The following is a 12,864-nucleotide window of genomic DNA, read 5'->3' on the forward strand; positions in this document are numbered from 1 at the left end:
ACAGAAAAGGTTTTTTTCCCTGGCGTGTATCAAAAAAGTACCAATTTGGCTTGTAGAGAGTGTAACGGTTGCTATGGCAACTTTGTGAAACCAAGAAGCCACTCTTTTCCACAGTTCTCTAAGAGTGATCAGTAGAGATCTTTGTTAGCGCCACCTGCTCTCCATCCTACTCACTGTGTGTTGTGGGGAGATAAACTTCAAGCCAAGTTTCATAGTTCCCATTTGCTTTACTTGAATGGCTTGTTATTTTGTGTTCCGGCTTGCAAAAGGTAACCAGTGTGACATGTCTTGTTAGTACCTCAGGAAAACAACATGTTAAAGATGACTAAAAGCTCCAAAATATTAAATCACCTTCAAAGTAAAGTATAAGTAAAAAAAAAAAGAGAGAGAAAATGAGATTTGATTAGCATGGTTAGTGCTGTCAGTGGGTATTGCGCAAGGGATTTTCTTTTTGTTTTAAATGTTCTCAAAATAATTTACATTTTTATATATTTTTTTCTCTAACAAGATAATACCTAGCATGTTTTAGACATTACAGATTTTTGTTCTAGTTTAAGTTATGTGGATTACAGCAAGTTAACTTCCACAGTAGCAGAAATGAAAACGTGAAATCCCGTGGTTCGAAGCTCGTAAATGGTTTGACCTTCAGAAATATTGTCGTTTTCTGAGCCATTTTAGGTTGCTAAGCTAGATAATTTTGCTTTTGCATACTGGTCCCTGCTTGATTCCATTATTTCTTGTTTTTTTTCTTTCCCCACCCTTATTTTTTTAAGCATGTTGTGCAAAGTAAATGCTATATTGAAAGCCTGCGCATTTCCTAAGCAGAAACTACACAACAGGTCTTTGTTGTCAGGTGTGGACAGGCTCCAGCCCTGCTTGTTCTCCAGAAAGACCTCGAGATTTACCGCCGCAGCTACACGTTTATGAGAACAGTAGGCGCACAGTGTCAGCCGCACAGACACAGCGACGGTGTCCTAACCACATCACACTGACTAATGGTTCCAGAAACGTCAAGCTGGAAAAGTATAGCAGAAAGATTACGCTTTCTCCAGGTTCCAATTTGTCTTCTTGTATTTTTTCTTTCTCTGACAAATGAGTGGCAGAGTGGGGGGATGGAAACCCTCATCCATACACGACGCTCTCCAGCCAAGGTTAGTTTGGGGTTTAACATCATTACAAAGACACAGTCAGTTTATGATTTAAGTTATCCGCTGCACACTGAATGAACATCAGCGCAGGCTTTTCCATAAAGTGCTCCTGCAGATGTTTCCATAGAGTGCTGCCGCGGCAGGATTTACAGGGAAAGTAGACTGACGAACTGCCGAACAGGGAATACTGCTCGAGTATTGTGCTAAGAATGTAAAGAATTATTTCTTTACAGCTGAAAACACGCAATGTGCAATAAAATGTGTGTCGCTAAAGCTCAGTTGTTTCCCATTCATGCAGCATTTTTTTTTATATAATAGCTCAGCTGTCATCATTACAGTCCTGATCCACTGTGTGCAAAAGAAAAGACACGTTACTCCTGCTGAACTCTCGCAGTGTATGCAGACTGCTGTGAAAATGCATATCTCCTTTACAATTCCCTTTTGTTTTGTCATGCAGGAAATTGTAATATTAGACTTAAGATATTTTTGGGTAAATACAAAGTGTGATTTTCTAAAAGTTATTTTACTTGTTGGAGGGAAACAAAAACAAGTATTTTTTTTTTTTTTTTGCTGGGCCATAAACTGGCCCTATATGTGGAAATGTAAACCCCTATACCAAAAAACTGACTGCTCCTTTCATGACAACAATACCTGCCATGAAGCATGAAGCAATAATTGGCAATTAAGGATCTTTAACTTCATTGTGAAGGAATTTCAATGCTTTTGTCTTTGCAGAATTATTTTAATTCAGTCACAGAGGGGGGGATTCCAGCATGAGCGGCTCAGACTTAAATCAGAACAAAATTTAGGTTTGGACTTGGCTGCAAATTTTTCTGTTTTTTTTTTTTTTTAGCCAACCAGAGGCGGACTTTCCATGTAACCATAGTGCTTGAGCTTAAGGTCACAAACTGATAGCCCAACATTTTATGCCAGAAAGCAGAAATAATTCATTAATTTCTTCAGTTGTCCAGTACCTGCAGCAGGCGGGGGGCATTATTTAAAAACTTTTTTTTTTTGAGCTGGAGTGTTCCTTTGATTGCTGTGAAAGCACCTATTTATGCAAAGCATGGAGCTAGAGTCCCTGCTTCACAGAGCGCCTCGCCCCACTCTTCTCCTTCAGACTAGTGCAGGAGCAATTTACAAAAGCAATACCTTCTGCTGAGCTTATTATACAAGCTACGTCCTGGTCCAACAGTCCCAAGAATGGCTGTAAATGGAAGCATTGTTGTGACGTTTTGCTGAAGGCGGAGTGTCTGAGTAGCAGCTTCTTAAAGAGACAGAGGCCAATTGCAAGACTTAAAATTGCAATTTTATGTTCGATACAGACAGCATTTTTATAACAACTCAAGGTAGCATAGTTATTTAATTATGCAAACATATCTGCAGACTTGAAAAGTGTTGTGGAGGGGTTTTAAAGCACTCTGCGTTGTGAAGTTGTTTCATTTTATCGGGTTTTATGCACATCTTTTAGATTCTCTGCAGGATCCTCCTCAGGTTGAGGTCTGAACTTTTACAAACGCCTTTTTATTTTTCTCAAACATTAGTTTGTAGATGTGGAGCTCTGCTCATTGTTTCATATTACATGACCCTGTCTGAGCCAAACTTCAGCTGTCAGGCAGATGACCTCACATCAGACTCTTAAATTTAAACCCTCCTTGGATTACAGAGGAGTTGGTAGTCGACTCAACTTTTTTTTTTTTTCCCAATTTTTCCGATCCTGTTCTGTAGCTCCTAAACAACCTCCAAAAGTATGTCTTCCCACCAATAAACTTCATGACTGATATTAGATGTTTGTGCTGTGTTTGATTTCACCAAACATCTCCGCTTTGGTCCTGCCTGTCAGTCTCGAGGCAACAACATTATTCTAGGTGTCTTGCGCTGTATTCAGATGCAGATTTTGTAAAACTAAAACGTATTATGTTCTTTCTTTTTTTTCTTTTAACCGAATAAAGTTATTATTGCTGTCTATTGTTTCAACTGTACTGTTATGACCTATGGCATTAATATGTTAACTGAGGTCTGCAGAGTCTAAGACTTGGCTTGGAATAAACATTTTCTGTGACAATCGGCAACGGTTTGAACATTTCCCTCTTGCGAATAATCTTTCTCATTGTATCAATGTTCTGAAGATAGTTTTTGTTTTTGTGCCTTATAACCCTTGGACCGATGAACTGTAAACGTTTTCTTCGAGAGACTTTGTTGTCTTTAATTCCTGGTGTTTTTGTAAAAACCCACCCAAACGCTTTAGAAAGCCTAATGAGCCGCTCTGCTTTTATATATTTGCTCACTCTTACTGATGCCCAAATAGATACAAAGACGCAAACATATGTGAATGTTTAATGCTGGAGTGTTTATTTTTTATTTTTTATGTGGACTAAGCCCTCTTTAAGTCCTCTGTGATCTTGTAAATCTTCAGATGAAGGTAATTTGGCTTCCTGCTCTCACATGATGTCAGCACAGAAGAGTGAGAGAACATTTATGGGATTAGTCTGGGCTGGGAATGAGCTTCGAACAAAACTCTTGACTGCTGTTGGCAGGCAAAGGGTGGGGTCAATGTTGTGGACTGTTTGGCTTCTCGGCAACCAGCTCGGTGGTCAGCTGTGATCACTTCATCTGTTGAATAGCTTGTCCATTCAGGGACTTCCCTTGCACACTCACGCTTTCACCTGTGAGCAAGACCACTTGTCTCCTCATCATTACCTCAACTTAAAGTATTACTTTCTCCCCTTCCTGGGGTTTCTTGTTTGCTGCTCTAAGACATAAACTTTTTTTTTTTCAATAAGTGAACAGTGTTGAAAAGTGGTTACATTTTTTGTGTCAGAAAAGGAAACTTGCAGCTAATTAGCTAACAAACTCAAAACACTTTCAAAGGATTCTTGAGCCTCTACATGGTCTCTCACTCTGAGTCAGTAAGCTACAGAATCACAGGGAAGATCTATAGATAAATCAAGAGCTATAGAAAAGACAGTTGCGTAAACTTTTCTAGCCTTCACCGATTCTGAAAGTTGCTAATTTTGAGACTTCTTCCCTCAATCACAGCATTGCACAATGAAGAGTGTTGGTTTCTGCTGGATCTGGTACACATATTTGAAAAAGAGTGGATTTTCCCTTTTCTCACCAGCCTGTCATCAGTTTAATACTAACAAGTTGACTTTTTTAAATATGTAAACAAATCACTTAATACTTGTTTTTGAGTCTAAGTGACATCCATCTGCCATAAAGGATTCATTGGAGTCATAAAACTGCACTTCTCAACAGTAGACTGCAATCAGATGATAGAAAATTAATTTAAAAGATCCGTTTTCAAATAGTACAAAATGTCCTCCTGGTGTGTGAATGATGTACTGTCAATACAAGACAGTCCTCAGTACACTGCACCATTTCATACTCATAAAAGTCTGATATGAACCAACGAGAACTACAGATACATGAATGATGGTGTGAATGATGGATCAGCATCCCGTCAACATATCTTCCTTTAGGTATAACTTTTTTGATGAAGTTTGTCTAATGGGTTAGGAAAAATTGATGGAGAAACAGCAACTAAGACAGCAGCAAAAAAGAGACGAGGAAAAGTCGTTTCGGAGGCGTCGTCTTGTCATTTCAGCTGTTGTGATTTAAGTGAGCTGCCAACATCTCACAGCTGTGCCACATGCCTTCCTTATTTTTAAACCAGGCCCGTATATCTAAACTTCCAGGTCCAGTCCGCATGTCAACTATTGTTTCTCACAACACACACATGTGTGTGTATATGTCTGTGATTCCCATGTGTTTTAACCTGCACGTGCCAGAATGGCTTGTCTAATTCTGCATACCAACGCCATTGACTGTGTCAGCAGATGGCTATATATATAGCAGTACAACGAGGTTCTAACGGACGGTACCGAAGGCTCCCTGAGTCTCGTGATTGGATCACATTAAATGTGACAGGTTTTGGAGCAGTTTGCATGTGTGAGGCCCAGTGCTGGCCCAACTGTTCGTAATAGTTACGTGAACGTGTTTTTTAGACTGACAGAGTGCATTCCACACTGACATGCTGCTGGCTCTGCTGATGGCAACGCCGCATGAGATGCTGGTCAGCCGAGCGAAGGCTTCAAAAAGAAGCTTGGATTTATTGCAGAGTTAGCTCTGTAGCTTTTTGGGCTTAAAGCAGATCATGGTGAATATGGCTGGCTTTTGAGCAGCCGCCTAGTCTAAAAGCAGCTCTATAAAAAGCTGTTTACAGTATGCTAAGCAGTGTTGTGTTCAAGACCACCTAACCCGAGACCAAGACAAGACCAAGACCAGAGTGTATCGAGACCGAGACAAGACCAAGACTTTTAGGGTCCGATACCAAGTCAAGACCAAGACCGAGGGAAGTCGAGACCGAGTCAAGACCAAGACCAGCGCCAGTATGTGACAATAAAATGTGAAACATGATCAAAATCACTAAAATTGATCTAAAAGACCCACATTCACGTAAAAACACCTAGATATTTTACACAGAGAACTGGAATAAACATAAACATCTTTATTTAGTACTTCTATGTTGTAATCACAGAATTTCAAACAATCAAAGTCGATCAAAATAGTATTTTCTCTGCCTTTCATGAACAGTACATACATTTATGTTGTTTTTAAATGTGCTATTTCAAAACCATGTGCAAATATGTAAAACTGAAAAAATGCCAATCATTTCTCTCTCGTATACAGATTATAGCTACATTATATAACTTTTCTTAAATAAATCTATATCTATCACTAAGTTGTGACAATATGTTATGAGACAGATAATTTGTTGAAAAAAAGATTGATCTCCTTCACTTCCTCCCTGAGCGACTACTGCCATCTGCAGAAATACAAACCCCATTGAAATACGTGCACAAAAACATGACTGACTTTTATCAGTTCTAAGACCCTTTTGCTGGATCAGATGGTTTGTTTTTGACCAAGCAGTGTATTTCTCCAGTTAGCACTGGGAACATGGAGAAAAGGCAGAGGAGCTCAATATTTTCACAGCTTGTCGGTCTCATAACATACTGACACAACATAGTGACATAAATATATAAAAAAAACTATATAACTTTTACAAAGATATTTTTTTGTTTTAACAAAGTTACATACTGCATCTTTAACTCTGCTGTTGAATGGATGTAGCAACTTATACATAACATACATAATAAAGAAATCTGACATTTAGAGGCCCAACTGCATGCGTTTCAAAAATAAAATTATACAACTGGAAGCAGTTTCATAATACGCCAAAGCTTTAGAAAACGTCAATGGCAAAACTCGAGAACAAGGATAACCATGTAGTTGAACAGTGGTTGAAATAAAGTAGGTGATACATAAAATTAGTTTAAAGTAAGGTTTCATTGCACTTCAGAAAGATTAGAGACTGCAGCATTTTTGCACCTAAACGTGCACGATGGGGTCTCATTACAATGCCTCCTCGACTAAAAACCCTTTCCACTGGTGCAGAGGAGGCAGGGACGGATAGCACTTTCAAAGCCAAATTGTGCAGTTGAGGATATTTGGACTGGTTTTCTCCCCAGAAGGCAAGAGCATTGTCACTGTCACAGTCTCTTATATCATTAAAGTATCTGTTTAATTGTGTTGCAATACTTGAATTCTGGACAGAGGAGCTGTGCTTCTTATGTGCCTTGTAGCGTGACAGAAGTCGAGGGCATTTGGCTGGTGGCGAATGACTGGTTGGATCCACATTCATGGCTTCTGAGCACTTGTCATCTGTACTCTCCATGTTCTCCACCCCAAAGATCAATGTGTCTGAAAAACACAAACACAATGACTGTGTTAGTTTTCAAGAACTTTGAGTGTACAAAATAATGTTTATGACAAAAGTAAACTGATGAAAAGAAGACTATAAATTCCACTTTATGATTTAAGGCTTTATGTGCTACGAATTTAAGACATTTTAAGATTTATAATTTTGCAAATAAGACTTTTTTTTCAGCAAAGAAAAATGCATACCAACCTGTCAGTGTCTTCTTAAGTTCATCTCTGAACTTCTTCACCGATGCTGCATTACCTCCGTTGGTAACATCTAAATCCACCCAGCTTAAGCCAAACTGTGGATCCAGCATGGCAGCAAAGAAGTACACATCATGGTTAAAAGGTTCCTCTCTTCCACTGTCTTTGGCCATGTTTGTTTTTGTAAAGATTCCAGAAAATCTTTTCACCAGAGACTGCTGGAGGGCTCTGACCAACGGCCGGCACTGCATTCGGGTCTCCTCCATCTTGAGGAGGTGTGTGTTCAAGTCCAGTACAGTTGGAACCACCATACTAATAGTCACTGATCTTTCCCCTTGGGTCAGCTCTGTTGCTTCAGCAAATGGAGAAAGAACTATACATAGCTCCTTTAGCTGGTTCCACTCCCGCGCACTGAACACGACATCCTCATAGTCTTTGTTGCACATTTCACTGAGTGATTTGTGTTCTAGAGTTGTAAGGGCCTGTACTTGTTTAAATGTACTGTTCCAACGAGTTGTATTTGCAGCTGGAACACTTTTATTGGTGCCAAATGCAGCCTCAAACTTATCTTTAAATTGTGAGCTGCTATGTAAAAGGGTTGCGAACTTTGACGTTTTTGCTATGGTGCGAGAAATGGTCTTGACCTCCTTCATACCATCATGCACAACTAACTGGAGAGAGTGTGCAAAGCAGGAAAGACGTTCACCAGATGACCATGGTAAGTCAATGTCTTCCTCTGAATTAATGTCCTCCCACAAGTGCTCGTCATCTAAATTATCCTCTTCACTCTCACTGTCATCAGATTGCTGCTGGGGCATGTGTACTTTGAAAGCACATTTCATATTGGGTGCATTGTCTGTTATGATATAGCTAATTTTGTCACGAATACCATATTCCTCAGTGATCTCCTCAAAGGCAGACGCAATGTGCTCTCCAGTATGCCTCCCTGTAAAACGCCTACAGTCCAGCAGGTAGGATTCAAGTGCATAGCAATCTTTAGATTTGTAGCACACATGGGCAGTCACCCCAAGAAAGGAGCGTAGCCTGCGATCAGACCAAAGGTCAGTTGTTAATGACACAGACGACTGGGTCTTCAGTTTCTCCAAGACAGTTTCCTTGACTTTTCTGACCAATTCTGGAATTCGTCTCTCAGAAACTGTTTTTCTAGAGATTGGTGTGTATTTACTGTCCAGGACTTCAAGAAAGTGTTTAAAGTGTCCATTTTCCACGAGGGAGAGGGGCAGACAACATCCAATGATCAAATCTTGAACAATGGCTTCACTGATGGCTTGCTGCCTTGGCGATTGTGGGCTGTAGAGCTGCACTTTCTGTGTAAATAACGATATTGTTGGCTGTGTGACATCACTCTGTTGCCCTGCCTTGTATTCCAGGAACCTAATAAATAGGACATAGAAATCAGTTTATCTGATCATATGAACATCAATTACATAAGAAAACAACCTTAAAAATAAGTAGGAACTTTACAAATACATGTCAAATATGTGTAATGTAATGTTACTAGAAACGCATGTAGATAAACAAAATGCAAATCAATGGTATTTTGGCCATCACATTTTTGAAATGGATAAACAAGTAAGTTAAATGACTGATATGGTATGAACCATAGAGAGTGAACTGGTAAAAAGTTACTTATTGACCTGAAATTGTAAATGGCAACATAACAATGTGGTTTCTAAAAGTAATTTGCCTATATCCATACAAAGCAACTAATTTATTAATTTTTCATAAGGTGAGGCATATTAGTCTCTTCACTCTCTGCTTATATCTATAGACTAGTTCCCACAGCCAAACAACAGAGCATCACCTCCACGTCTTATCTTCAATGTCAGGAGCTATATCCAGCTCCTAAGGTCAATGTAACTTACATTGACCTTAGTTCATAATTATGAGACAGTGAATGAATTCATTCACTGTCTCATAATTGTTTTTCATGAGAAAGAAAAAATCTAACTTAGGAACAGGATGTTATTATATGTCCAGTCGACTCAGTCTCTCAAGGTTAACTGCATTTGCTTACTTCCCTTAATAATGTTAATTGTAGGACCAATGCAAGAAAATACAACTTATTTAAGGTTAAGCATATCAGGTTTGGCACATTAATAAATTATATATGATGGCTTTGGAGACATTGGGGTTACCCACCAGCACAAGCCAGCACATGCTGACAGAACCATTACGTTCTGTCATGGTTACGTTACAGAACGTAACCATTACGAACCATTAGGTTCTGTCATGGTTACTTATTGACAGAACCATTACGTTCTGTCATGGTTACGTTACAGAACGTAACCATTACGAACCATTACGTTCTGTCATGGTTACTTATTGACAGAACCATTACGAACCATTACGTTCTGTCATGGTGACTTATTGACAGAACCATTACGAACCATTACGTTCTGTCATGGTGACTTATTGACAGAACCATTACGAACCATTGTTCTGTCATGGTGACTTATTGACAGAACCATTACGAACCATTGTTCTGTCATGGTGACTTATTGACAGAACCATTACGAACCATTACGTTCTGTCATGGTGACTTATTGACAGAACCATTACGAACCATTAGGTTCTGTCATGGTTACTTATTGACAGAACCATTACGTTCTGTCATGGTTACGTTACAGAACGTAACCATTACGAACCATTACGTTCTGTCATGGTTACTTATTGACAGAACCATTACGAACCATTACGTTCTGTCATGGTGACTTATTGACAGAACCATTACGAACCATTACGTTCTGTCATGGTGACTTATTGACAGAACCATTACGAACCATTGTTCTGTCATGGTGACTTATTGACAGAACCATTACGAACCATTGTTCTGTCATGGTGACTTATTGACAGAACCATTACGTTCTGTCATGGTGACTTATTGACAGAACCATTACGAACCATTACGTTCTGTCATGGTGACTTATTGACAGAACCATTACGAACCATTATGTTCTGTCATGGTTACTTATTGACAGAACCATTACGAACCATTACGTTCTGTCATGGTGACTTATTGACAGAACCATTACGAACCATTACGTTCTGTCATGGTGACTTATTGACAGAACCATTACGAACCATTGTTCTGTCATGGTTACGTACGTCACCTTATTATGGTTATTAAACATAGGTAGAGACTTCCACATCAGTCTTCTCCTTCATGAGAAGTATTGAACAAGAACCAAAATATATTACGATTATCTATTCAGACTTTTATTTTTGCTCTGCTTCCACCTATGTGCTGCAATCCACTCATGAAGCCGACAGAAATACGGAGACATGTTCAGGAAAGCTGTAATTGAAACAGCGTTGTCCATGCACAACACGAATCAACACTTCTTTAAATTAAATCAGTAATGTCCGACATGTTTTCACAAACACTACTAGGTGACAACTTGTGCATCAAGCTAGGTGGCAAATAGCGGATAAGAAAGGAGAACATTCACCCTAAAAGATAAAGCATACATATATAACTTTAGCTAACTTAATATGTGTAGCTAATATTGAAATAAGAACTGTGTGATGGCCGGGTAGAATAATTTTGATACCGAGGAAATTGCTTACGTTAACTTGCTAGCTTTCCTAATATCACTTTTACACACAGCTTACCTTTCTTTGTGCTTTCTTTCAAGGTGTCGTCGATAAAAGTTGGACGTAGTCCCCACCGTCTCTGATAGTGAAGCACTGCAGAACTTACATTGCGCTGTATGCTTTTTTCTCAATGTTGCTTTACAAATGTATTGTTTGTGATTTAAATAGCCAAATTTTATAACCGATGATTTGGCCGACATCTTATCCCCTTCTCAGACAACCACTTGTAACTTTCAATCGAAGTGCTGCAGTCCGCGCTCAAGGTGAAAGGGGGTGGGGCGACAGCAGTTAAAAAAACAACAACATGCATTTACCAATGAGACGGGTTATTGCTTGGATTTGAATCAGGAGTGCATCCAATAAAAAGAAGGATCTTAAAGAAATTGATACTGATGATTTAGCGTTATTTTCACAGTTGTGGTCTTGACCGGTCTTGAAATAAAATACCGAGTCCTCAATGTCCGAGACCGAGACAAGACCGAGACCAAATGTGGTCGAGTCCGAGACAAGACCGAGACTATCAAAAAATGGTCTTAAGACCGGTCTCGAGACCAAGACCGTTTTCGAGTACTACAACACTGATGCTAAGGCTTAGTAAGTCCGGCACTCACCCTTCAGGAAGACACCATAACATCGCTCTTCTCTTAAGCCTTTAACAATATTTTTACCTGCGTTGCACTGAGTAGTAGCTTGTATAATGAACTCAGCAGATGCGCAGTTCCACCAGGTGTTTGCTATTTGCTGCTGGCTAGTCTGAAGGAGTTGAGTGGAGGAACCGAGAGGGGGAGGTGCTCTGGGAGATGGAAGCTCAGAATTTTGGATACTGCACCTCCAAGGAGGAGCTACGCCTCTAAGGCGGAGCTAAGTCCACTCAGGTGTTTTGAACAGCTGAATGGTTGTCACTTGAGATTAAAGGATTTCTCAAACATTCATGACAGAATCAAAGCAACACTCTAAGTATGTTTTTGATGAGGGAATAACATTATAACATGATGCAAAGTCAAAAGAAAAACAGTTTTACATAATGCGGTCCCTTTAAAATGTTACAGTAAGATAACCAGTAGATGTTTTAGGCTTTGCTATTCGCTATGTAGGCAAAAACTGTGCTATTAATCTGTTACTAAGCATCTTGTTTTAAGCTAGAGCTTGATTAGTGAAGTAATGGCCATTTTTGATTTGCAAAAATTAGAAACCATGGTCAAAAGGGCTTCAGCTAGTGAACTTTTGAGTCCTACTTGTCATTAACTGAGCATTTCTGACAAATACGACTTAACCGGTGCCAAGTGTGCTGGTGACTAACATTTTTAAATACTGAACCTCAAATATGACAGAAAAAATATCAGCGAGTTAAAAAGTGTCCTATTAGTATTTAACTTATATAGGCCAACAGTTTGCATTGTTAGTAGTCATCCCTTGTAGTAAGCATTTCTTAACCCTACTAGTTATCAGCAAACTGTGAGAAATAATTAGTTTCAACACATTTTTTATGGAGGATTTATTCAGAATGCAAGACAAGTTCTTTTCTGATCTTACAAACAGTACACCAGAAGATGTGGAGAGAGTCAGTGGTGGAAAGAAAAGAGAAGGGCGAATAAAATTTTGAAAGTGAGGCATTCTGTGAGTGTGGCGATTGATCTGGTAAGTGAGTGATGTCCTGCCTCATCCACAACCCCCATCCTTCCTCTTGCTGTTTGTCCTACTGCCTCTGTTTGTGTGCTGCGAACCAATCAATATGGAGGAGTTAGCGCTCAGCAGTGTATCAGCTTAGAGCCGTATCGATTAGTCTTATTGATTTTAATCCTTATTATCTTTCATCATCTGAATTCCTAAAAGGGCAGTAAATGCGCCACTCATCCGCTTTCCATTTTCATCTTCACAATCAAAGCTGCGGCTTCTCATTACATCCGTGGCTTTAATGGAGATTTGACTGCATTGTATTGAAGATTATATGTCTCATGTTTGCTGTTAACGTTGAATTTCAGAGACTGCCCCCCCCCCCTCTGCAAAGTAGATTTTTTTTTTCCCCAAACCCAAAATGCATGCTTGACTATAAAGAGGGCAAGCTTTACATAGGAACAAGATCACATCATTAGTGAGGAATGTAAGGGGGACTGCCATCAGCTGTAGC

General features: G+C 39.4%; 2 protein-coding genes across 2 annotated transcripts in view; one reads left to right on the top strand and one right to left on the bottom strand.

The window, feature by feature from the left end:
* Positions 1–12,864, top strand: part of prickle2b (prickle homolog 2b) — a 111,428-nt gene that overhangs the window by 40,534 nt on the left and 58,030 nt on the right. The window lies entirely within an intron of this gene.
* On the bottom strand, positions 5,820–9,375 carry LOC114135006 (uncharacterized). The gene is made up of 2 exons (XM_028001912.1): positions 7,123–9,375; positions 5,820–6,914 (listed from the first exon to the last, which is right to left on the bottom strand). The coding sequence occupies exons 1-2, from the start codon at positions 7,958–7,960 to the stop codon at positions 6,487–6,489; spliced, it is 1,266 nt and encodes a 421-aa protein (XP_027857713.1). The 5' UTR covers positions 7,961–9,375; the 3' UTR covers positions 5,820–6,486.

Source organism: Xiphophorus couchianus, chromosome 20 (assembly GCF_001444195.1).
Source record: "Xiphophorus couchianus chromosome 20, X_couchianus-1.0, whole genome shotgun sequence".
Taxonomy (NCBI): domain Eukaryota; kingdom Metazoa; phylum Chordata; class Actinopteri; order Cyprinodontiformes; family Poeciliidae; genus Xiphophorus; species Xiphophorus couchianus.